Here is a 23,679-nt window from a genome sequence, read left to right as displayed (position 1 = left end):
AGGAAACAGGGGCACAGGAGGGCACGGGAGTCGGTTGGGCTGGAGCTCAACTCACTAAGGCAGACACTCTCCTTTCCCATCTGCTCCCACTGCTCGCATCCTTCCTAACAGAAACCTAGTTTTCGGGGAGAGCCGCGAGGTCCCTCGCCCCAGACCAAAACACTTGTTCTCCCGGCCTGCTTTGCCGCTGGGGTCCCACGGGGGCACAGTTCTGGCCAGCAAGGCAGGTGTAAGTCAGCTGGAGAGGTGGCTTCTGGGAAAGTTTGTGTTTTCTTCCGCCCCCCCCCCAAAAAAAACACAAAACGCAAAAATGGCCACGGCCCTTTGTCCTGTCCTCTTCCCCGATGAATAATGATGAGATGTCTGGAGCTGCAGCAGCCATCTTATACACATGAAACCACAAGCACGCAGCCACAAGCTGACAGGCTAAGAGTGGAGGAGCAGAGGGACGCAAAGAGGGGGGATCCTTGACAACTTCGGGTGGCCGCAGAACTGGTGCCAACGGCTGCCTTGCTAGGGGAACAAAAGGAAAATGAAACCACCTATTGGTTACGCCCCTGCTGGGCAGGCCTCTGTTGATGTTAGCTGACAGCGTTTGTGACTGAGGTCTTGGGTCTCCCAGGGCCGTGTTCTTCCTCCTGTATCGCTGTGCAAAGTGGCAGAGGACCAGATAGGTCTTTAGATAGGAGAGCGAAGCCTCAGGGGGTCTGTGCGACCCAGATGGCACGATATACGCCCATTGCCCTAAAGAAATGCTCGCCCAGCTATTGATTCATTCAGTCACCCAATCACTGAGCAAATGCTTATTGGGCCGGTGTGCCAAACGCGGGGGTTGAGGGTGAGTCAAGCGTGGGCCTGCTCTCAGGAGCTCGCTCGCAGCCCAGTGGGGACAGCTGAGTCCGCAGGGAGCCCCGGGCAATGGCCCCTCTGCTTGGATGGCTCACCATGACCCTAGCAGGTGTCTGGGACCTAGTCCACGCTGGATACATGCGTGTTGTTGATGTAAACGAACAAGCAGACGGAAGAATAGACTTTACTGGAGAGAGAGAGACCCAGCCCTTCCAGTGACCCAGCTGAGCCCAGCCTCCCAGCCATCCTGGCCAAGGCGCCGGTCGTGCGCGTCAGCCATCTTGGATGTGCCAGCCCAGTCGAGTCCCCGGATGATGGCGGCCCCGGCCAAAATCATGCGGAGCAGACGAGCATCCCACTGAGTCCAGCCACCTCATAAAATCATGGGAAATAATACCGTGGTATGCCGAAACGGCGACTTTTCCGGGGCCGAGAAAAGTTTCTGCCTTTGCTCTTTCGCCTCTCCGCCCTCCCCTCTTAACTCCCCGCCCCCCCCCCCAACCCGCAACCAGAGAAAGAGTCGCCTCTGGGGACCTCTGACTCCATCCAGGCCTCATGGGATGTAAGACGCAGGGCAGGCTAGGCTCTGGGGAGGGCGACGGAGATCTAGGATGGTTCTAGAAGACTTCTGAAGGCCCTAAGCTAGGTGGAACGACGAGCAGTCATCCATGTCACTTTTAGTCCCTTCACTTCAGTTCTCACGTAGAGCCAGGGGCTCCATGCCAAGCTGCGTGGGAGCTGGAGGTGCCGTGAGGGTGACGCCCGGCCCCGCGCTCCCCAGGGGGCTCAGGGGCCGGTGAGACGGACCGACCAGCAACTCGACACCTGCTGTGTGGTCGATCCACATACCACAGAAGTGTATGCAACAGAGCAAAGAGGAGGGTCTTGTCTCGGGGTGCTGGGCCACAGCTTCTTCTGGCCCCTCCCCCTTGCTGAAAAGCAGCCACCACGACGACGACGACGATGTGGAGAACACGAAACAGAAACACAAACTCTCATCTTCAAGGAAACCAGGAGACACCTGTGAACCCAGACCAGCCAGCGCCCAGCACACAAGTACGGAGAGCAGATGGAGGGGTGGTAAATGATTTAACAGAGGCCCGGGGAAGGCAAACCCAAGCGCCTGCTGTGCTGCGGGAGGGGCGGCGGGGGGGGGGGGGGGGGAGGGTTTGCAGGTGGAAGAGACGCAACCCACCGGGCCTTGCAGAATCCCAGGGCAGCTTCCAAGTGGGGGATTCAGCCACCGCAGACGGCCAGGCGGGAGGCTGAAAACTGGCGGGTTATTTAGAAGTTTGTTTAAGGGGCAATTAGACCCCCAGAGCCCCTCCCCCCTCCCCCCCCACCCTGCACGATGCAGCCAGGCAACCATCCCTCCCTAGCCTGGGCAGGAAAATCCAACCAGACATTTCTGGACCCAAGGACACCAGCTACAGGGCAGGCGGGGGTGAGCCCCCAGGCTGATTGTTTGAGGTGCAGTAGGTCTGATAATGCTTGGCAGGTGATTACTCCCTCCACGCCCCCCTCCAGGGTAAGAGCACACTTCCCCTCCCTGCTCCACTGACTAGCTTTGGCCTTCGGCCTTGCCTTTTGCCAGTGGGATGTTAGCATATGCATCATAAGGAGAGACTCGATGTGCTTGCACCCTTGGACATGTTCCCTTGTGCTGACAAAAGAACATGCCTTGGTAAGCCCAGTGGATCCAAGAATGCAACGGGAGAGGTACCCAGCTGCTTGCAGCTCAGAGCCGACCTGCCTAGATTAACCCACTCCAGCTGACCTGAAGGTGTGAGGTACAATAAATGCTTATTCTCGTGCACCAAAGCCATGTGTGTGGTTGTTTGTTACACAGCAGTAGCTGACTGATACAGGGGGATTCAGTGGAAGTCGGAATACCAAACAGGGCGACCCTAGCCCGCCTCCTCTCCCTGGCTTAGTTCAGGAATGCTAGCACCCAGGCATACAGATAGGAGTCTGCGGATAGGATCTGACCACCCCAGAGAGAAGTCTCACAGCTGCTGACCTCTGGTCCCATCTAGGTATGCTTGACGAAAGAGCCAGCTGTCCCTATAGCGACGTTCATTGCCTCGCAAGCCCTGTCCTCCTACACGGAGCTGCCAATCTGAGTGTTAAGGCTTCATTCCGAAAAATGAATGGGTAACAGAAGATGAATGGACGATTGAAGAAAACTCAATCAAACAGAGAAAAAGGAATTAGCAAGAAATAGAGACAAGGCAGCGATCAGAAGAAAACTGTGAAGAAACTACCACGGCTATCCTTGGAGAGAGAAGGAAACGTAGCATAGCCATAAACAAAACCAGAATACCATAATAAAGGAACAATCAGAAAACCGAGAGGAGCTCTTAGGAATGAAAAATACTATGTTTATTAAAATTTTAAAAACGTACGGGGCACCTGGGTGGCCCAGTCGGTTAAGTGTCCGACTCTTGGTTTCAGCTCAGGTCGTGTTCTCGCAGTTCATGAGATCAAGCCCTGCATCAGGCTCTGTGCTGACAGTGCAGAGCCTGCTTGGGATTCTCTCTCTCCCTCTCTCTCTGCCCCTCCTGTGTTCTCTCTCTCTCTCTCTTTCTCAAAATAAATAAATAAACTTTAAAAATACATTTTTTAGGCGGTGTCTGGGTGGCTTAGTGTCCAGCTTTTGGTTTTGGCTCAGGTCCCGATCTCAAGGTTTTGTGGGTTTGAGCCCCACATGGGGCTCTGCGCTGGCAGCTCAGAGCTTGCTTGGGGTTCTCTCTCTCCTTCTCTCTCCCTCTCTCTCTGTCCCTCCCCCACTCGTGCTATCACTGTGTCTCTCAAAATAAATAAATAAACTTAAAAAAGAAAATAAAATAGTTTTTAAATAAAAGGTTTGGAAGAAAAAGCAGAGGGAACAGCAACAATCATAGAAACAACTCTCAGAAGGTAGAATAAGACGGTAAAAGTAAACAACAAGAAAATTACAGGGTTAATCCAGGAGGCCAATAGTCAAATAACAGGAGTTCCAAAAGAAAATAATAGAGAAATCTTACCCAGAACTGAAGAACACAAATCTTTAGGCTAACACAGTGCGCTAAATGCCCCAAACACTTGTTGTTGGGGTAGGCTGGGTGGCATGACCCACGCGTTAGGAAATCTCTGAAATTTGGGGATAAAGCAAACATCCTAGAAGCTTCCGTTATAAAGAAAAAAATGACCTAAGGTTACCCACAATTGATTGAGAATAAGAACAGTACTGGGAGCTAGAGACATGGACAGATGCCTTCCACCCCTGAGTCAAAGTAATTCTCAACCTAGAATTCTATACCCAGCCAGGCTATCCATGCGCATGAGAGGAGAATAAACTATTTTCACATGTGCACACCGGCTCAGGGAGTTAGTAGAGGTTTCGCACCGGCAAAAAAAGGGAGTAAACCATTATGGAGGAAGATTCAAGAAACAGGACCTAACAGGGAAAAAGCTGAAAGGGATCACTGAGAGCAGCGAAGAGAGCGTCTCAGGGCGGTAGCCACGCTCAGGCACAGAGGACAGCCAGGACAGATGGGCAGAGTTGAGACATCTGCACATAGAAATCCTGACCAGGCTCACATTCCCCTGTGAGGTTTTTCCTGAGCTGTAGGTCGGAGCTTGTGCAAATACGGAGTCCTAGAAAACTGAGATATTAAAAAACACAAAAAACGAGCAAATGAAAAAAAAAAATGAAGCGGTTGTGAACTCCAGGCTGGGCAGGAAATAACATGTACGGTACATTCCTAATGAAAACACTGAACGTGCACTTAACCGAAAACGCCGTTCGGTGGAGGGTGGAGAGAAGGAGCCAGAGTGTGTAAGAAATCTAGAATCCTCACGTAGCATAGTAGGAAGTCAGTAGATAATGGGTCAGATTGGAGGCTCAAAAGATGGAAAAAGAAACCTGATAATTAGCAAGACGGAGGCAAATACAAGGAGAAAGAGCTAGAAATTGCCTCTGGCATAAGGGTGGGGGCAGGGCTGTGGGAGGACTGCCGTTTTCTGCTGTTATAAGTCCTTTTCATCACTTTGGTTTGTAAAATTTACCGGCAAGCAGTGCTTTGATTAAAAAAAAAAAAAAAGAGCAAATATAAAATAATTGCCTGATGGATAAAAGAGAAGCCAGAAGAGGGAGCGTCAGAGAATGGGAAGGCTTCAGGGCGGCTGGTACCCCAACCTGCTGAAGGATTAAGAGAGGGACAGGGAACAGCCCGTGCAAAGGGCTTGGGGCCCGCACGGGGTTCACAGTGAAGGCCTCAGCGCTGCAGAAAGAGAGCCAGGCTGCCGGCCCATCTGCCCCTGCCGCAGATGAGGACAGGGGAGGCTCACGCTACCTGTAGCTTCTCGGTGTCCCTGGGACCTGCGGATGTGTACAGGGATTGACGCATTCTATCGTCGCGGCAACCCAGCGCGGCAGGTGTTGAAGATGAGGGGCTGAGGCTCAGAGAGGCTAAGTCACGTATCCGAGGTCACACAGCCGGTGAGTACAGAAGCTGAGATTCAACCCCAGCAGCAAACAGCAGGGCTGATGAGCCACTTTATAGGTGTCCACACTCTCGTGACAGCCCCAGGGGCCAGGCAGGGGAGGTATTTTGGCTCACTTCATCTTGTTTGAAGGACGGACCTCAGCGTCAGTAGCTGAGGCCTCCACCCTACACTGTGGTCGGCTCTGGCGTTGGCGTTGTGGGGGAGAGGAGGGAGGGGACAGCATGCTCCTGGCTGCCTGGAATGGGAGGGGCCTGGGCCCCAGCCTCTCTGGAAAACCACCGGTCTGATGGTAGAGGCACAGCCCCTGGTCTCAGGGAGCCCTCTAGTCTGAGGGTGGAGACACGGCCCTGGTTCTGAGGAGGTCAGGGTCTGATGGGGGACACATAGCATTGTCCTCTTTCGGCAGGCGCTCGGGGCAGCCCCGCCAGGATTCCAGGCGGGCATGACAGCACCGAGGGACCAGATGGGGGTCTGAGGCTAGAGGCTCTCATGTTCCAGGACCTCCTTGCCAGGCAAGGTGGGGCCACCTCACGGCTCCGACACAGCATCCCTAGCTTCCCAGAGCTCACGGGTGTGGAGTTTCACTTCCTCTTTCTGCCCTGCCCTCCCCGCAGAGGGAGATCTGGGTCCCTGGGATCCCCGGGTCACTTCTGCTCGGGGAAGGCCCCTCGGTGTCCCACTGAGGCCACCCCTGCCCGCAGCCTGGCGCCCGGGACCCGTCACCACCACTCGGCCTCCAGCAGATTATAGTCTCCCATCCTCCCCCCTCACCACCCCCCGCCGCCCGCTCGTCCTCCATCTATCTTCTTGTCTTCGGTAAACATGTGGCAAACACTTACTGCGTGCTAGGCGCTTCCAGGCCTGGGGACACGGTGAGGCTGGGGTCTCCGGGAAGCCTAGAAGAGAGGCCTCGCCGATCCAGGCCAGGGACGGCTCCGGGAGGACTTCGTCTCACACGTACGGGTGGGGTGCGGGCACAGCCTGTGCAAAGGCCCTGAGGAAAACCAGCGCCGTCACCGGTGCCTGACTGGTGAGCCTTTGACGAACATAAATTAGGTCAAGAGACTCCTCTGCTCCCACCTGTGAAGCCCCCAAGCCACCCAGACTGAGCCGAGGCCCTGCGTGGTCTGGCCTCGGAGGCCTCCCCCTGCCTCCCTCCTCTCCAGCCACCCTGCTCTCCTCCTGGTCACCCGAACGCACAAGCTTGTCTCCACCTGAGCACCCCGGCAGGGCCCGGCTCCCCACTGGAGCCTTCTTCCCTAGATGGTGCTGTATCCCTCTCACTGTCTCACAGAGGCCTTCTGAGCTCGCTGGTCCGAGCCAATGAATGAGTGAATGAATGAATGAATGAATGAGACTGGGTGTGTCTGGAGCACAGGCAGGCAGGAAATCGGCAGAGGAAGAGCCGGAGGGGGGAGGCAGGGGGAGGAAAGACTAGGGCGGTGTAAAGTCTGGAGGGCTCCGGAGGGTGGGCTTAATTCTGGGGGTGATGAGAAGCCAGGCGAGGGCCCCGAGCAGGGCAGGGAGACCCCTTCCTCACCTCCGGGAGCTTCCTAGAGCCCATCTACTCCTCGGGAACTTGGCCAGACAGACGAGAGGCTGAGGCTGGAAGGAGGGGCTTGGCCAGGACCCACGGCAAGTGCAAGGACAGCATCAGGGGGCCGGGGGCTCCAGAAGCCGGCGTGGGCATTTGTTTTCTCCTGTATAATAACTTTGATTTTGCCCTTGACCCCCCCCCCCCCCCGCCAAAGCCTGAAATATGTACTGTTTAACCCTGTCAGCCTGCCCTGGGCCCTCCGGACTCAGTCGGTCTCAGGACGGCTGCCCCCACCTGGCTTTCCTCTGGCTGGTGTCCAGCCGGTGGCCAGGACTGTGGACTCCCACCGCAGTGCTCCCTCGCGCTGCCAGCCCTCGCAGCACTGCCCAACCCCTCACCTGCCTGGGATCGGGAACCAGCTGTCGTCCCCGGGGGGACATGTGCCACAGTGGCCTGGGGGACGTCCAGCTCCCCTGGGCACCACGCTCCTCTCTCCTCCCCTCTGCGGGAGCCAAGGCCAGCGTGGGTGGCCAAATCTCCCCGGTAACAGGGTCTGTGCCCCCCCGCCCCCCGCCGCCGCCCCAGCCTCCTCTCCTAACCTGCCGCCCCTCCCCTCTCCCGCACCTGCTCTCCGGCCCCTCCCGCACCCCCCCCTCCTGCCCCCTCCTTCCCCGGCTCTCCGTGTCACCATCTGTGGCACAATCCTTCTCTGTCACTCTGCCTGCCACCCCCTCCTTCTCCTTCCTCCTTCCTTGCTCTCCATCCCTGCCTCTCTCCGCATCTCCTCTCGCCCCTTCTCTCCTCCCTGCCACGCATTTCACATCACTCTCCCTCATTCTGGCTTTCCACCCACTCACCGTCTTCTCCCTCTCCCTCTCTCTCCACCTCCGACCGACCCCCCTTTCCCCTCTATTCCTATTGGCTTCCCACAGTCCCTGCTCCCCTTTGCTTCTCCGTCCACCCCCACCCTGCGCTCCTGCCCGCAGAACCCCCCCTGTGCCCCTACCCGCCCCCTCCTCCAGGACGTGTCCTGGAGATGGGGGGGGTGACGCACAAGGCACCCGTGGGAAGTCAGGGCCGCAGACCAGATGGGAGAGGCTCTGTGGGCAGCTGTGGCCGCCGCGGGCCTAGGAGGGGGATCGGGCCGTAAGCCCTGTAGAAGTGGGCACCGCGTGGGGACCCCAGCTGAGGGTGCTCTGGGAGCTTGGGGACTGGGCAGGGAGGGGGGCAGCAGGATGATAACCAGCCTGGCGGCAAGCAGGGGAGCCCTCACCCCATGGGCAGGTAAGGAGGCTGGGGCATGGGTGGGGTCCCAGAGGGTGGGGTGCCGGGGCCCACCCTCTGCCCAGGGTGAACTTGAGAGGCTGGGGGCTGGGGGCTGGGAGACGGTGGGAAGGCCCAGGGAGGAAGGAGGCCTTCCTGTGCCCTCCTGGTGGGCTGCAGGTGCCATGATTCTAGAATACTGGGATCGCACAACAGCCGAGTGTCAGAGCTGGAAGAAAGCGGATGCATCATGTCGGTTGGCCTCCTTGGCTCACGTGCCAGCTTCTCTGAGCTCCCCCTCCACGCCGGGCGCTGTGCTCACGGCACGCTCCCATTTAATCTTTACAACAAGCCCGGGAGGTACGTCTACCCGTCTTCATTTGAACGGGAGGAAACTGAGGCCCGGAGCTAGGCAGTGACCTGCCCAAGTTCACACAGTAGCCTGGTGCCATCATTCTGTGGCAGAGACCAAGCCCCCAACCCGGGGCCTGCGGGGCGTGTTCCTGGGGGTCGGGCCCCGGGCCTGGAATGGGATGAGTGAGTGAGTCGGCAGTGATCAGCACAGTCCGGGTCTTTTGGGGGAAGGCCCAGTGTTGCAGAGGGCGGGCAGAAGGCAGTCGGCCAAGGGCATCAGCCTGCGGCATTCAAGGCCGTCCTGGCTCTTGGCTCCTCTCAGCGCGGGGCCTTCAGGGAAGCTAGCAGGGCCAGAAGGCACTGGTGATTCAGGAGTAGACCAAACTGGGTTTTAGTTCCCGTCTTCCGCTCACCAGCTAGGCGAACTTGTGCAAATCACTGACCTTCTCTGAGCCTCAACGTGCTCCCCTTTAAAAATCCTCCCTCCTGGGCTTGGTGAGGATTTCACGATGTGGGTCTGTGCCCAGGAGCAATGCCCCCACTTTGCTCGGAGCTCTGGCTGCTCAACTGCTCCGTCTGTTCACGTTTCCCAGGGCTCGGTGCTGTGTCAGGGGCTGGGGCTGAAGAAACAAATAACTCACGGTCCCTGCGACCCAGAGCCTGCGGGTAAGCGGATGGGGGCAGGCGGATGGAAGGTGATGGGGGTATCTGGCATCTCCGAGGGGCCCTCCTGAATTGCTGTGTGGCTCGGAGCAGCCCCTCGCCCTCTCTGGGCCTCTGTCCCCGCCCTCCCAGAGCAGTCCTGTGAGGAGTCCGCCCCCGGCTTTCAGGCGAGCTTGTGCCAAAGATAAACCAGACAGGGAGGAAAAGTCCCTCCTCCCTGAGGATGAACCAGATCATGCACAGGATCCCAGCTCCTTAAAGAAAAGGAGGCACCTAAATTGTAGGGGCAGAAAGCTGTAATTTTCTTGCTTAAACTTTGACAGGGAAGATGGGCCCAGATGGAGGGTGGAGGCAGGGAGTCTTCCAGGGAGGGCAGGGGCTCTAGGAGGGGCTATTGCACCCCCGGGCCGGCCGCGCGCGCCCGTGTGTGCGTGTGTGTGTGTGTGTGTGTGTGCGCGCGCGCGCGCCCGAGAAGGAGGTGGGAAGGGGGTGTCCTCAGGGCTCACCTCCAGGCTTCCCTGGGGGCATCTGTCCCTGCAGCCTGGAAATTAGGTTTGCCCAGCTCCCAGGCTGTCTCAGAGCCTGGCGCTTTCCTGCCTCCTGCAGCCCCGGGCTGTGATTGGCTGCCCCATGGGGATGCTGTAAAGAGAATGTGCGCAGGGCGGCAAGGTGGATGGATGGGTGACGCAGGGCTCCGGGGCTGAGGAAGCCAGAACTCCAAGGTCTCAGATTCCACGTTTCCAGGTTGAACAAGGGCCGATTCTGGCATTCAGGAATTCTGACATTCGGACTCAAGGACGCGGAATCTAAAAATCTGTGACTCTACAACTCAGGCCTAAGAAACTAAAATTCTGGTTTTAGGATCTTACGATTCCAGGGGTTTGAGCCCACGATCCTAAGAGTTCAAGAGCCCGAAGAACAGCGAGGGAAGCTCTAAATAGGTTGGTGGGAGAGTGGGATGCAGGCTGGGTGCCTCCCCAAGGCCCAGCCTCAGTCTGCCAGCCTGTGAAATGGACACGCGTGCGTGTGTGTGTTGGGGGTGGGGGGGGAGGATGATCTTAAGGGTCCTCCCAGGTCTGCCCCTTCTTAGCTGTGTGACCGGGGCTAATGTGTCCAATGGTGGGGACAACATTCGTCCTTCCCCCATCAGACCCCTAGGATGCTGCATTTCACTAGCTTCGCCTGGAACCTGGCAGCTGGGGTCAGTGACAAGGAGCCAGAAGCGCTGTTAGGATCCTATGAGCCCAGTGTCCAGATAGCCCCTCCCTTAATGCCGCCGTCCCAGAGTCAGGAGAGCTGATGGGGTCCTGGGGTGATGATGGGGCACCCCCTGGGGTTGGAGGAGCCGGGGGGGGGGGTTCTCTGAGCCCAACCAGCCTGGGGCATCATCAGGAGCAACCAAGGTCAAGGGGTTCTTTGCTATTCTAGGCAGTGCCCGGCCTGGTGCTCAGAGAGACTTTAGAAACCGAGACGTTTGTTCCTAGTTAGGGTGCTTCCCTTTTCCAGAAGCTTTGCATCTTTTTTTTTTTCAATGTTTATTTATTTTTGAGAGAGAGAGAGAGACAGAGTGCGAGTGGGGGAAGGGCAGAGAGAGAGGGAGACACAGAGCCAGAAGCAGGCTCCAGGCTCCGAGCCGTCCGCACAGAGCCCGACGCAGGGTTCGAATTCACGAACCGTCGGATCATGGCCGGAGCCGAAGTCGGACGCTCAACCGACTGAGCCACCCAGGCGCCCCCAGAAGCTTTGCGTCTTAAAAATAGTGTCCAGATAGGGCAATGCAGGTGGCAGGTTCCACTGGAAGGATCCGGGCACAGTGTTGGGTCAGAAGGGGGATATCAGAGGCTTTCCTTCTCTCTCAGGGTTTTCTGTAGGGACAGGCAGGAGCCAAGGGATGGTGGGGGGAGGTCATTAGGAAGAAGGGGTGGGGAGCCTTGGCCTCCACCTGGGCCTCCTGAGAGCCAGAGGTAGGCTAGCAAGTTCCGAGGTGGGCGGCCTTTCCTAGCGGGTCTTGAATTTCCACTGTCGGCAATTCCCACCCCCTTTGCATTAAGAATTGTCCACTCCGGGTTCCTCTGATTCATCCGATGCCTCCAACACCGATGCAGAGCCTGTGCTGTATGAGGGACGAGGAGACGCTTCAAAGCGGAGTGAGAGGGTCTCCACACTTCGGGAGAGTCAGTCTAGCGGGGAAGCCGGGAAGAGTCTAGCTCCTTGCAACACACGGGAGACACGATAAGAAAGGTACTAACCTTAGTGAACGGGCATGCTGCATGGTGCCCACCGTGTCGCTGGGCAGACTCTCATTCATGATTCAGGACCCGTCTGGAACCTTCTCTTCCCTGGGAAACCTGCCCCACCGGTGCAGAGAAGTGTGGCTGTTCTTGTCCCTCCTTTCCGGTGTGAATTTCTCACCATGGGGGGAGAAGGGGCCCCATACGCCCACCCCCCTGTCCAGGTTCACAGCTGGCCATCCCAGGCAGGGCCTCTGTGGGAGCTCAGAGGGACGGGCTAGGCTTGGGGGGGGGCTCCCGAGCACTCCGGTTCCAAGACAGGGGACATCACTGTGCCTGTGGTTCCTAACTCCATTCAGAATCTGAGGAATCTGATACAAGCTCTGGGCTCTGCCCAGACAAGACGTAGATGCATGAACTTTCGCCAGAGTTTTGGGGGGCTCATGGATCCTCTGAAGTTCATAGAGAGACCCACGTTCAAGGTTAAAGACCCGGGATACGCAGCACCGTTTTTTTTGTTTGTTTGTTTGTTTAATGTTTATTTATTTTGGAGAGAGAGAGGGAGAGAGAGAGAAAGGCAGAGAGAGAGAGAGAGGGGGGCACAGAATCCGAAGCAGGCTCCAGGCTCCGGGCTCTGAGCTGCCGGCACAGAGCCCGACGCGGGGCTCGAACTCACGAACCGTGAGATCGTGACCTGAGCCGAATGTCGGACGCTCAACCGACGGAGCCACCCAGGCGCCCCCCCACCCCCACCCCCAGCACTGTTTTTCCAATGTGAGGGCTGAGACCTGTGGGTGGCTGTCTCGGTCCATTCTGGTTGCTATAACAGACCACAACGGGCTTACGAACCACATTTACTTCTCCCAGTTCTGGAGGCTGGAAAAGCAAGATCAAGGTGCTAGCAGATTCCGTGTCTGGCGACACCTGCTTCCTGGTTCGTGGTTAGTCCTCTCCTTGCCGTGTCCTCACAGGGCAGAAGGAGTGAGGGGCCCTCTGGGGTCTTTTATGGCCCAGACCCCATTCATGAGGGCTCCACCCTCGAAGACCTACTCACGCCCCAAAGGCCACGCCTCCTAAGACCGTTACTGGGGGGGGAGGGTTTCAACACGTGAATTTGGGAGAGGGGGACACGTTCGGTCTATCGCAGGGGGTGATGCCCTTGGGCTTGGGCTTCTGCCAGCCGAGGCATCCTGTGTAGAAAGGGCCAGTGTTGCTTTCTGAAACAGTAGGACCTCGCTGAGTCACAATGTAAAATACGCTGGCGTCAGAGACGGCCGATAAGCTCTGGTCTAGAAGGAAGGGCCAGTGGACTGATCCGTTCACTCCTCCGTTAGACACCTGTGGAGGACCCACAGGGGCACGGGTGCCAAGGGGACGGGGACCCTGCGAGGCACAGGCCGGCGCAGGCCCCCGCCCTTTGCAGCCAGGCAAGCCCGCGTCCCCGGCCACACCCTGGCCATGTGACAGACGTCACCTCTCGGAGACTCAGTGTCCTCGTCTGACAAGCGGGGATGCCTTGGCGGCCCGTGCAGAGTAAAATGGCTGGCGTCTGTCCGGCTCTGGCCGGGTGGGGGCGCTCTCGGCGTCTCCAGGTTCGGAGCGACGGGGGGAGGGGCGGTGGAGGGACCGCCATCACCCATCGTGACCCGGCCGTGTCCTTCCCCCTCCAGGCCAATAGCTGCCCGCTGACCGCCGCCACCCCCGCCTCCTCGGCCATGGACACCCCTGGTTTTCCTTCATCGGCCCCCACCGCCTGGGAGCCTGGGAACGCCTCCTCGGCCTGGCCCCCGGATGTCGCCCTGGGGAACGTGTCCGCGGCCCCGAGCGTGGCGGGGCTGGCCGTCAGCGGTGTCCTGATCCCTCTGGTCTACCTGGTGGTGTGCGTGGTGGGCCTGCTGGGCAACTCGCTGGTCATCTACGTGGTCCTGCGGCACACGGCCAGCCCGTCGGTCACCAACGTCTACATCCTCAACCTGGCGCTGGCCGACGAGCTCTTCATGCTGGGGCTGCCCTTCCTGGCGGCCCAGAACGCCCTGTCCTACTGGCCCTTCGGCTCCCTCATGTGCCGCCTGGTCATGGCCGTGGACGCCATCAACCAGTTCACCAGCATCTTCTGCCTCACGGTCATGAGCGTGGATCGCTACCTCGCCGTGGTCCGTCCCACCTGCTCCGCCCGCTGGCGCACGGCGCCCGTGGCCCGCACGGTGAGCGTGGCCGTCTGGGTGGCCTCGGCCGTGGTGGTGCTGCCCGTGGTGGTCTTCTCGGGTGTGCCCCACGGCATGAGCACCTGCCACATGCAGTGGCCCGAGCCGGCGGCCGCCTGGCGCGCGGGCTTCATCATCTACACGGCCGCGCTCGGCTTCTTCGGGCCGCTGCTGGTCATCTGCCTCTGCTACCTGCTCATCGTGGTCAAGGTGCGCTCGGCCGGGCGGCGGGTGCGGGCGCCCTCGTGCCAGCGGCGGCGGCACTCGGAGCGCAGGGTCACGCGCATGGTGGTGGCCGTCGTGGCGCTCTTCGTCCTCTGCTGGATGCCCTTCTACGTGCTCAACATCGTCAACGTGGTGCGCCCGCTGCCCGAGGAGCCCGCCTTCTTCGGCCTCTATTTCCTGGTGGTGGCGCTGCCCTATGCCAACAGCTGTGCCAACCCCATCCTCTACGGCTTCCTCTCCTACCGCTTCAAGCAGGGCTTCCGCAGGGTCCTGCTGCGGCCTTCCCGCCGCGTGCGCAGTCAGGAGCCTTCTGCCGGGCCTCCGGAGAAGACCGGGGAGGACGAGGGGGAGGAGGACGGCGAGGAGGCGGCAGGGGGGCGGGGGCAGGGGAAGGAGATGAACGGCCGGGTCAGCCTCATCGCACGGCCTGGCACCGGCGGGCAGGAGCGGCCGCCCAGCGGCACGGCCAGCAAGCAGAGGCAGTTCCTGCCCCGAGAGCCCGCAGCCGGGGGCAAGCCGGGCGCACTGCACGCCAGTTGTCTGTAGGGGCCCGCGGGGAGGCCAGCGTGGTCCAAGCACGGGGCCGAAGCTGTGGGGACGCCTCGGGCGGGCCACCCACGGTGCCCGGGGCCCCGTGACGGGATGTGTGGAGGCCTGGGCTCCCATCCTGTGGCTGCTGAGACTCACGGTGTGACCCTCGCGTAGGTCACTTTCCTTCCCTGCGCCTGGTGTTCTCTTCTGTGACTCAGGGATGGGAGGACTGAGCCTGGCCCGGCTCTGCTGGACGAGAAGTCCGGAGGGGCATTGCCGCGGGCCGACCTGCCTGCGTGGGGCCCAGAGAGCTGCGCACCGGCCTTCCCCCTCAAAGACAGAGCATCCTGGCAGATGGGCCCGGATCTTGGCCCTCGGAGGGACGGACCGAGGTCTGGATCGCCCGGGGCTCAGAGTCAGGCTCCCGGGAGAGGGCCTGGGACCCCAAATAGAAGAAAGTCTTACCCAGTGCAGGGAGGGGTACACACTGCTTAGGCCCCACATCAGCTCTCCCCCACTCGCTGCAAGGCCTGGGCGGGCTCTTCTCTCTGGGCCTCAGGCCTCCCTTGCTGAACAACCCAGGAACCTCCAGGCCCTCTCGGCCCGGGCGGCCAGCGCTGGGGCTCCCGTGCTCCTGGGCAGGAGAATTGTCCGGGATTTTGCAGGACAGTCAGGCAGTTCAGCTTCGGGGCCCCTTACCGCTTGGGCCCTTCCAAGGCCCTGTATCTTATTTTGTACTTGTAATTTTGTATTCTTTTTCATAAAGAGGGACCCCACACTGCATACATTTAGGCCACCTAAAGCCTGGCTCAGCTCCCGTTGAGGGCAGCTGACCAATCCCCAAAGCGGCTCACTCTGCGTCCCGTGGCTGGAGTGGGGGTGTCTCTGGGCGTCTGCGGGCTCCAGGAGCCTCCCCTTAGCAGCTACCCCCCGGCGTTCCTCCCCTCGCGGAGACCAAGGCAGGATCCGGGCCAGGCAGACTGGCAGGGAAGCACAGCGTCTCAACAGCGAGGTGGAGAGAAGGAGGGAGAGGAGAGAGAAGGGAGGGAAGGAGGAGGAGGTGGGTGGAGGACAGATCTGCTCCGTGACCTTGGAGCGATCCTTGGCCCCTCTGGGCCGGGCTCAGGTGCAGCGTCCCCGAAGGCAGGCTGTGGATGCCGGGCCTGATCAATTTCAAGAAAACGATGCAGTGAGGACGGGAAAGCAAATGGTCTGGAAGGCACAGCGCTGGCTGCCCGGAGGGCCTGTCTGTGCTGGTTAGGAGGGGCCGTGTCTTGATGGAAGCCCCTCACTCTCTGGGGCTACAGTTTGAGGGGGCCCAGGGAAGACAAGCCAGCGGGGCCTGGACAGGGACCACAGGGAGGGGCCGCCATGCAAGGACTCTCTTCCGGAGATAACCGTTTAGAGCCACAGCGAGGCTGGCCCTGGGGAGGGTAGTACTCAGGCTAAATCCCTCAATCCTCCCTCCCCCGCCCCCTGCGGAGGGCAGGGGGCTCCTCAGGGAAAGTACGGAAACCACAATGTGGGGAGACCTAGGTCTCCAACCCACCTCAGGATCCTGCCTAGCCTTGACCTCTCTGGGCCTCAGTGTCTCCAGCATAAAATGGAGGTTGTCCCGGCTTGCCTACCTGCTCAGATCTGGGGAAGAAAATGAGTCATGCTGGGCCAGCCGCCAAGCACAGCGCGAAGGGTGGGGGTGGGGGTGGGCGCGTCACGTTATAAAGTGGAAACGACCCCCATGCCATGCCAGGCTTGGCCGACACCTGCTCCTTCCGCCAGCGGCCTCTCTGGCTCTGGCTCTCGGAGGTAAGAATACTGCGGGGCCCAAGACAGGAGGAAGGCTCCGGAGAGTCAGAGGCCAAAGACAGGCAGGGCTGGGGGAACGCGGCCCCCTCAGGAGGTCACCGAACCAGACTTCGTACGCGTGTTGGCGCTGGAGGCCCGGCCCCCAGTCTGGGATTCCCCTGATGAGGATCTGGGGGTCTGAGGGAAGAAGGGCCCGGCATCTCGGCATTCCCTGGCCGGCCCCGCCTTCCTGAGCCCTGGGACAGGTGCGCCTGTTCTCCAAGGGCAGCTGGAAGGCCCTTTAGGGAAATCCTGTGCGACTCCTCCCCCTAGTTCTTGTCAATAAAGACAGTGACCCCCGACAAGAGCCGTGACCTGGGCCAATTCCTCTGCCAGGTGCTGTGCGTCTAGACTGGTGTGCATGGATGGGTGTGTGTGCGCGTGTGTGCGTGCCACGCCAGCCGTGTCTCTCCGGGCATGGGCTGTGTTCCCGGGGTCGCGTACATATGAATACTTGGAATAAATGAACGAATAGGGAGATCCCATTTCCCAAGCTGCAGGGGGGCAATTTTCACACCGGGACTCTAGCCTCCTTTGCATTTGTGCCACGAAGGGACCCTGAATAAATGTGGGGAGGGCCGGGGCGGGGGGGGGGGGGCGGCGCTGGAAGGAGCTTGTGTAGGGGTTTGGGCCTGGAATCTGTGGGTTATTGGAAAGGCGGGGGCCACAGGGTGAGGAGAGACCTGGGGTTGTGAGCCTGAGCAGGAAGGATAGAGTGGTGATGGCCCTCCCTGCCTGATTCCTCCTCTCCAGGCGGTCAAGTTGCTCAGAGCCAGGGCCTTACCTTCAACTTCTCTCTCAGAGGCGGTTGCCAGGCAACAGCCCATGGCCATCAGGCTCTGGGCCCGGACTTCATGCATCGGCATTGGCATCGGCATCGGCGGTGAGGATCTGGGAGTCTGCAGGGCCTGGAGTAGGGGGAGCCGAGGGCCCAAGGCTGCAGGTGTCCTCGCCTACAAGGGGTGGGGAAGATGGAGGTCACTGTCCCATGGGAAGGTGACAGCTGGGCTCCACAGGACTCTAAACACAAAGAACCCCAGGCTGGGGTGTGAGGGGCATTCCCCGGAGTAGCGCGAGGTCGCAGCCCTGCCAACGCCTTGCAGTGCCCCGTGTCACTGGCGGGCCCTGGTGACGTTCTCAGTGACACCGCTGGCAGGCTGGCCTGAAGGCACGGGGGAGGAAGAACGCACAGTCTCCGTGCTCTTTGTCGGAACCACGGAAGCGCACGAATCACTACCTGGTGGGGGAGGGGGAGGGGGAGGGGGAGGAGCGTGGGGGGGCGGGGCCGGCCGTGGGTGGGGGCTGAGCCTGGAGCAGAGGGAACCTGGTGTGCTAAGGCCCTGAGGCTGGAGAGCTGCAGGGAATAAAAGGAAGAGAGGTGGAAGGCGGGGGGGGGGGGGGGGGGGGGGGGGGGGGGGGGGGGGGGAGGGGTCAGGCCCAACTGAGGGACAGAAGTGGTGTCAGACAGGGCCTCTGGATGCGACCTTATTTGGAAGTAAGCTCCTTTCAGATGCAAGGAGTTAAGATGAGGTCATGCCGGGGTGGGGGGCGGCCCCTCCCCCCAATCCTACAGTGACTGGTGTTCTTAATGGAAGGGGAGATCTGGACGGACAGGGGCACAGGAAGAATGCCCGGTGATGCCTCTACAAGCCACGGAATGGCAAAGGTTGCCCGCCCGCTGCCAGAAGCTGGGCGAGAGGCCCTCAGAGCCCTCAGAAGGAAACAACCATGCTGACTCTTTGATTTCAGACTTCCAGACTCCCGAACCGGGAGAAAATTAATTTCTGTTGGAAGCCACCTAGTTTGGGGCCCTCGGTTACGGCAGCCCCAGCGCACGGGCTAACAGATCCCCACCTGCGAGACAGAGATAATCCCCCCTCTTCTCCGGGATCTCCGGGGGCGCGTGTGTGTGTGTGTGTGTGTGTGTGTGTGGAACCGTGGCACCGCCCCGTTCGCTCTTGCATTCAGTGAGCGTTTATTAGGCAACTGTCAGCTGCAAAAGGCTGAAGGCAGAGAAGTGCAAGGTCCGTCTTTCAGGAGCAAAGGAAGTCACAGCGGAGATGAGAGAGAAAGAAGTCAGTTCTTAAGCACGCGGACTCTGGAGCTGCCTGGGTTCGAGTCCCGGCTCCTCCCTTCCCTAGCTGTTGGGCCCTGAACCGCTTAACTTAACCTTCCTGTGCCTCTGTTTCCTCCGCTCTGAGATCGGGGAGGGAGGGCAGATTTCTCTACCGTTAGGAGGTTTAAATGAGTTAATATTTGTACACAGTTTAGACGCGCGCCTGATGCGTTAGGTGCTGTGTTGACGTGGGAAGTGTTTTAACAGAAGCAAGAGTCCCTCTGCCGGTGGAGGGTGGACGTCTTCTCCCCGGGAGGCGTTAGGGCCCAGCTGAGCCGAAAGAGGAACCTAGAGTCGATGGCGCAGGGAAGGAGGCCCAGGTACCCAGAACGGCTCCGATACCCATTCCCAGCTGAGGACGGTGAGGCCTGGGATGCTCATGAGACTTGCTCAGGGTCACGGCTCCGGAAGCAGGGACCAAGAGCCCTGTTTTCTGAGTCCCCAGTCCCCCAGTCCAGTGTCTCTAGTTTTTAACAATTGTGAAAACGGGGGGACAGGGTGGCAGGACAGGAGCAAGGCTGGCGGTGGAGAGAGGGCCCCGAGGCCACGGGTGGCCCCTGGGTAGTCAGGTGATGCCCTCAGGGAAGACCTGACAGGCAAGAGGCCAGCCCGGGCCCCACAGGGGACCTCCGTCGCTTCCTAGAGGCTCAGTCCCCCCCTCCGGTGAGCCCTGCGGCCTCAGCCTCAGCACAGGCCTGGCTGGCAGGTCACGGTGGTGTGCACACAAGGGTGAGTGAAGGGGATGCACTTGTGCACGTGTGTGTGTGTGTGTGTGCACGCGCACGTGTGCGCAGAGGGCAAAGCCAGCCCTCACTTTTTCACAGGCTCAAAGAAAATGCCCAGGCCACACCTGGCATCTCCAGGGTTCCGGACACCTCCCGGTTCACACATCCCGGGAACATAGTCCTGGGTCACACAACCCCGGGAACACGGTCAGTAGGCAGCCAGGAGCCCGTGTCCTCTATGGTCGGCTTGCTACTGGGGGTGGGGGGGGAGTGGGGAGGACCTGGGGGGAGTGGGGAGGACGAAAGGGAGTGGGGAGGACCGAGGGAGGGGAGTTGGGGGGACCAGGGGGAGTGGGGAGGACCTGTGGGGAGTGGGGAGGATGGGGGGGAGTAGGGAGGGTGGGGGGGGCGTGGGGAGGACTGAAGGGGAGTTGGGAGGATGGGGGGGAGTGGGGAGGACTGGAGGGGAGTGGGGAGGACGGGAGAGTGGGGAGGATGGGGGGACTGGGGAGGACCTGGGGGGAGTGGGGAGGATGGAGGGGAGTGGGGAGGATGGAGGGGAGTGGGGAGGACGAGGGAGAGGAGTGAAGGGGACCTGGGGGGAATGAGGAGGATGGGGGAGGGGAGAGGACCTGGGGGGAGTGGGGAGGACAGGGGGAGTGGGAAGGATGGGGGGAGTGGGGAGGACCTGGGGGGAGTGGGGAAGACAGGGGAGTAGGGAGGATGGGGGAGTGAGGAGGACCTGGGGGAAGTGGGGAGGACGCAGGGGGGGGAGTGGGGAGGACTATGGAGTGGGGAGGGTGGGGGGGAGTGGGGAGGATGAGGCAGGGGGAGTGGGGAGGATGGGGAAGTGGGGAGGACCAGGGGGGAGTGGGGAGGACGATGGAGTGGGGAGGGTGGGGGGGAGTGGGGAGGATGAGGCAGGGGGAGTGGGGAGGATGGGGGAGTGAGGAGGACCTGGGGGAAGTGGGGAGGACGGAGGGGGGGAGTGGGGAGGACGATGGAGTGGGGAGGGTGGGGGGGAGTGGGGAGGATGAGGCAGGGGGAGTGGGGAGGATGGGGAAGTGGGGAGGACCGTAGAAGTGGGGAGGACCAGGGGGGAGTGGGAGGATGGGGGGGAGTGGGGAAAACAGGGGAGTAGGGAGGATGGGGGGAGTGAGGAGGACCTGGGGAAAGTGGGGAGGACGGGGGGGGGCAGTGGGGAGGACGATGGAGTGGGGAGGGTGGGGGGGAGTGGGGAGGATGGGGGAGTGGGGAGGACGATGCGGGGGGGGGAGTGGGGAGGACGGAGAAGTGGGGAGGACCGTGGAAGTGGGGAGGACCAGGGGGGAGTGGGGAGGATGGGGGAGGGGGGAGGACAGCAGGAGTGAAGAGGATGGTGGGAGGGGGGAAGAGGGCCAGGGTGGGATGCGGCCTCTCGGGCCTGCTGTCTGCTTTAATTGCCAGAAAATGTGTCAATATTTGCACATGGGAACTGGTGGCCGGCTGCCGCACTTGGTCAACACGGCCCAGACCCGGTTTCTCCATCTGTAAGGAGGGGTCGTCGCCTTCCCTCTGCTCCTCAGGGCGGGTTTCTCCTCTCGGGCCATCAAATGGCAGCGGTTACACAGAGAACGAAGCGAACCGTCAATGCCTCTTCATGCGGGTGGCAGTCAGCTGAGCGGTCAGCCACACCATCGGGCTCCGACCCCAGCCGCCACCACGTCTTAGCGCTGCGGGACTCCGGGCTGGCTTCGAGCCTCGGTGTCCTCATCCGTAAAACGGGCTCCTACCCGCATCTCACAGGACTGTCGCAGGACCCGAGGGCTGCGCCACGGGCTCCGGCCCAGGCCAGCGCTGTGCGCTGTGTCCGGCAGGGGGCGCCGCGGCACCTCCGCCTGGTCGCGGCTCCGCTCGGCTGGACTCGGCTCTCTTCGGCTCGGACCCGCTTTTTCAGACTCGGCTGTGTTCGGCCGCACCCGCTAAGGCCCGGCCGGACTCGGCTCTTGCTCGGTTGTCCTCGGCAGCGGTCGGCGAGAGTCGGCTATGTCCGGCCTGGCTCGCGCCCGCTCGACGCCGCTGGGCCCTAGACTGCCAAGTCCCCTCCCTGGCGCCGCGGTGGCTCCTCCCTGCCGCCTGGGGTTGGGCTTCCCGGGTGGAGGCCCGGAGGCCGCTGCAGAGTGGCCCTGAGGCTCCGCAGCCGGTCGGCGGTGGCGCGGTGGGGCCCGGTTTGGCCGAGCCCTGGGCCGTGTCGAGGGTGCCGCGAGCGTGCCCGCGGCCGGGTGGCAGGCTTTTCCCAGTGCTCGAGGCCGAAGCGGGTGGGCCTGGGTCGGGGAGTCGCCCCCACCCCCACTTCTTCCCAGAGGAGGCCAAGGTTGGCTGCTGGATTCCCTCCCACGCGCCTTGGCGGGCTCCTCATCCCGGTTCTGCCGCCAGCCGCCCCGTGGGGAGGGAACCGTTGCTGCACCTGTTTCCTTTAGCCTCAGTTTCCCCCTCTAACAGTTAACGAACGGGGTTCTTGGGGGGCGGGGCAGGGGGGCGGGCGACGGGCAGGCGTCCTGAGACCTGCGGGCCCTTTCCTTCGCTGGGCCTCTTGGGCGTTCAGTTTCCCCTTCGGTTGAAACGGGATTAAACGCGCCCAACTCGGGTTAACACCCTTGGGATCAGCGAGTCCAGGACGGAAACTGAGTCCAGAGGTGGACGTTCCCCCAGGACCAGCCAGTGGAAGGGCTCGGTACAACCAAGTCTGGGGGTCACCGCGCAGGGGGGGGGGGGAAGCTGGACGAACTGCTGGGGAGAGGGAGGGTCCCCTTGGACCCTCCGTCCACTTTGTGGAGAATGGGGTTTGGGAAAAGTGCATGGGCTCCAGGGCCACCCCTTAAGCGCGTCGCAGTGGGCCCTTCATCTTCCTCGTCCCCTCCTCTACCCCATTATCTCCTGAAGAAGGGGGCGGGACGCGTGGGGAGCGTCACAAGCCGCGGGTGGGATGGGACGCACACAAGCTACCCGGCGCGCCGGCCCTGCTCGGCAGGCGGCGCTCCCTCCCGGTTCCCTTTGTTAAGTTTCTTAATTGGTTACTGACCTTGAGCGGTCAGATCGGTGACTTGTCTTTCGCAATTTGCAAAGCTGACTCCAGGAATCATGTGTTCTCTTCTATCTCATTTTTGAGAAGCACACATCTTATTTTTTAAATTACAAGACGTTTCCTGGCGCTTTGTAAGCACTGACCGAATGTCACTATTTTTATACCTGTTCCCCAATCCTGGGCAATAACCTAGGCGTGGCTAGGAGCTTGGTTCTGAGAGGGAGTCTGTGCCTCATTTTCCTCATCTATAAAATGGGGATAATACTCAGAGATTTGCTGAGGGATTCGATGAGTTAATATGCGTAAAAAAACCCCCCTTAGGACAGAGCCAGGTAGGGAATAAAAGTCATCTTTTGTAAGCAGGGGGAAAGAGGGTGGTTGGGGAACACACAGCTCTGCCCTGGGTTTCTGGCCTTGGCGACGAAGGTTTTGGCTTTCTGCCTTGGGGTTACACCCTTGCTGATGGGGGTTGTCGCAGAGTGACGAGAGGTATGCCAAGCCAGCTTCTCTTGGGTGCGGTCTCTTGGGTCCCAGGGCTTCTGACTCGGGTGTGCATGAGAATGGGCTCATGCCCTTGCCATATTCACGGTGTAACCATGGAGAGGCACTGATGGGTGGCCCACACAGGGTACCCCACCGGGTGTCCCACAAGCTGTTCAGACGCCCTCGGCCTCGTCGTGTCCCTCTGGCCCGGGGACTCCCGGGCTCCGATGTAGGGAAGCGTGCCCAAGGTCACGCAGCTAGGAGGAGCGGAGACCTAACACTTTTCTCTGCCCCAGAGCTGGAACTCTGTCTCTAAGCTATCTGGCCAGCTGGGGAGATCCTCCGAATGGCTGGGAGGACCCGGGGATGCTGCATCGATGAAGGCATTTTAGGCACAGTGGGAGAGAGCGAGAGGAAAAATATTGAAGTATAATACATCTGAGTCTTGCTGTCTTGCCTGCCCTGCCTCCAGCTGTTCTGGACAGAATAAAAGAGGGGCTTTTTTTTTTTTCTGGGGCATCGGCCTGGCTGGGGGCCAAAGGAGCCGGCCTTAGAACCTGGCAAGCCCAGTCCCTTTCCTGGCCCCCGACCTTCTCACCTGTTAAAGGGGATGAGCAGCCTTTGTCGGGGGGGCTGCACGGAGTACAGTGCAGGCACACGAGAGGATAAACTATTCCTGTGTCCCTGAGCTGAGCCTCCCATCCCGTCGGGTCCGTCTTCCCTTCCCTTCCCCCTGTCCTAAGCCAGAGGGCTCAGAGACAGCCAGGAGCTGTCTCCCCCTCTGGTGCTGCTGACTCAGCCCTTTTCTGGTGGCAGCAGCTCGGGGAGGGTGGGGAGGGTGGCTCCCCTTGGCTCCCTCCCTCTGTAGCCTTGGCTCAGTGCCCTGGGAATGCTGCCTGGGGCAGGGCCACGGAGAGGGCATGGCCAACGTGGACTTCGAGTTTTCTCAGCGGCCATAGTCCTTCAGTCTGCTTCCTGTGGGGCCCCTGGGACCCCGAAATAGGCCTGGTGGGGCGGGGGGGGGGGGCTCCACGTGGGCTTGGGAGGTGAAAGCAGCACAAGGCTAGAACCTGGGCGAGTCTGAGCCTCATTCCAGCT

The 23,679-nt window shown here is 60.6% G+C and overlaps 1 protein-coding gene across 2 annotated transcripts; it reads left to right on the top strand.

Annotated features, from left to right (window-relative positions):
* The first annotated feature begins 7,504 nt into the window (after positions 1-7,504).
* SSTR3 (somatostatin receptor 3) lies at positions 7,505-16,495 on the top strand. 2 transcript variants are annotated; one of them, XM_043562495.1, is made up of 3 exons: positions 7,505-8,161; positions 8,336-8,500; positions 13,059-16,495. In XM_043562495.1, the coding sequence occupies exon 3, from the start codon at positions 13,104-13,106 to the stop codon at positions 14,361-14,363; it is 1,260 nt and encodes a 419-aa protein (XP_043418430.1). In that variant the 5' UTR covers positions 7,505-8,161; positions 8,336-8,500; positions 13,059-13,103; the 3' UTR covers positions 14,364-16,495. The 2 variants fall into 2 exon arrangements, with proteins under 2 accessions (XP_043418430.1, XP_043418431.1); XM_043562496.1 differs by lacking the exon at positions 8,336-8,500.
* The last annotated feature ends 7,184 nt before the right edge of the window (positions 16,496-23,679 follow it).

The sequence above is a fragment of the Prionailurus bengalensis genome, chromosome B4 (genome assembly GCF_016509475.1).
Source record: "Prionailurus bengalensis isolate Pbe53 chromosome B4, Fcat_Pben_1.1_paternal_pri, whole genome shotgun sequence".
Lineage (NCBI taxonomy): Eukaryota > Metazoa > Chordata > Mammalia > Carnivora > Felidae > Prionailurus > Prionailurus bengalensis.
The sequence above is the reverse complement of the archived record's forward strand: the minus strand, read 5'-3'. Positions and strand labels throughout refer to the sequence as shown.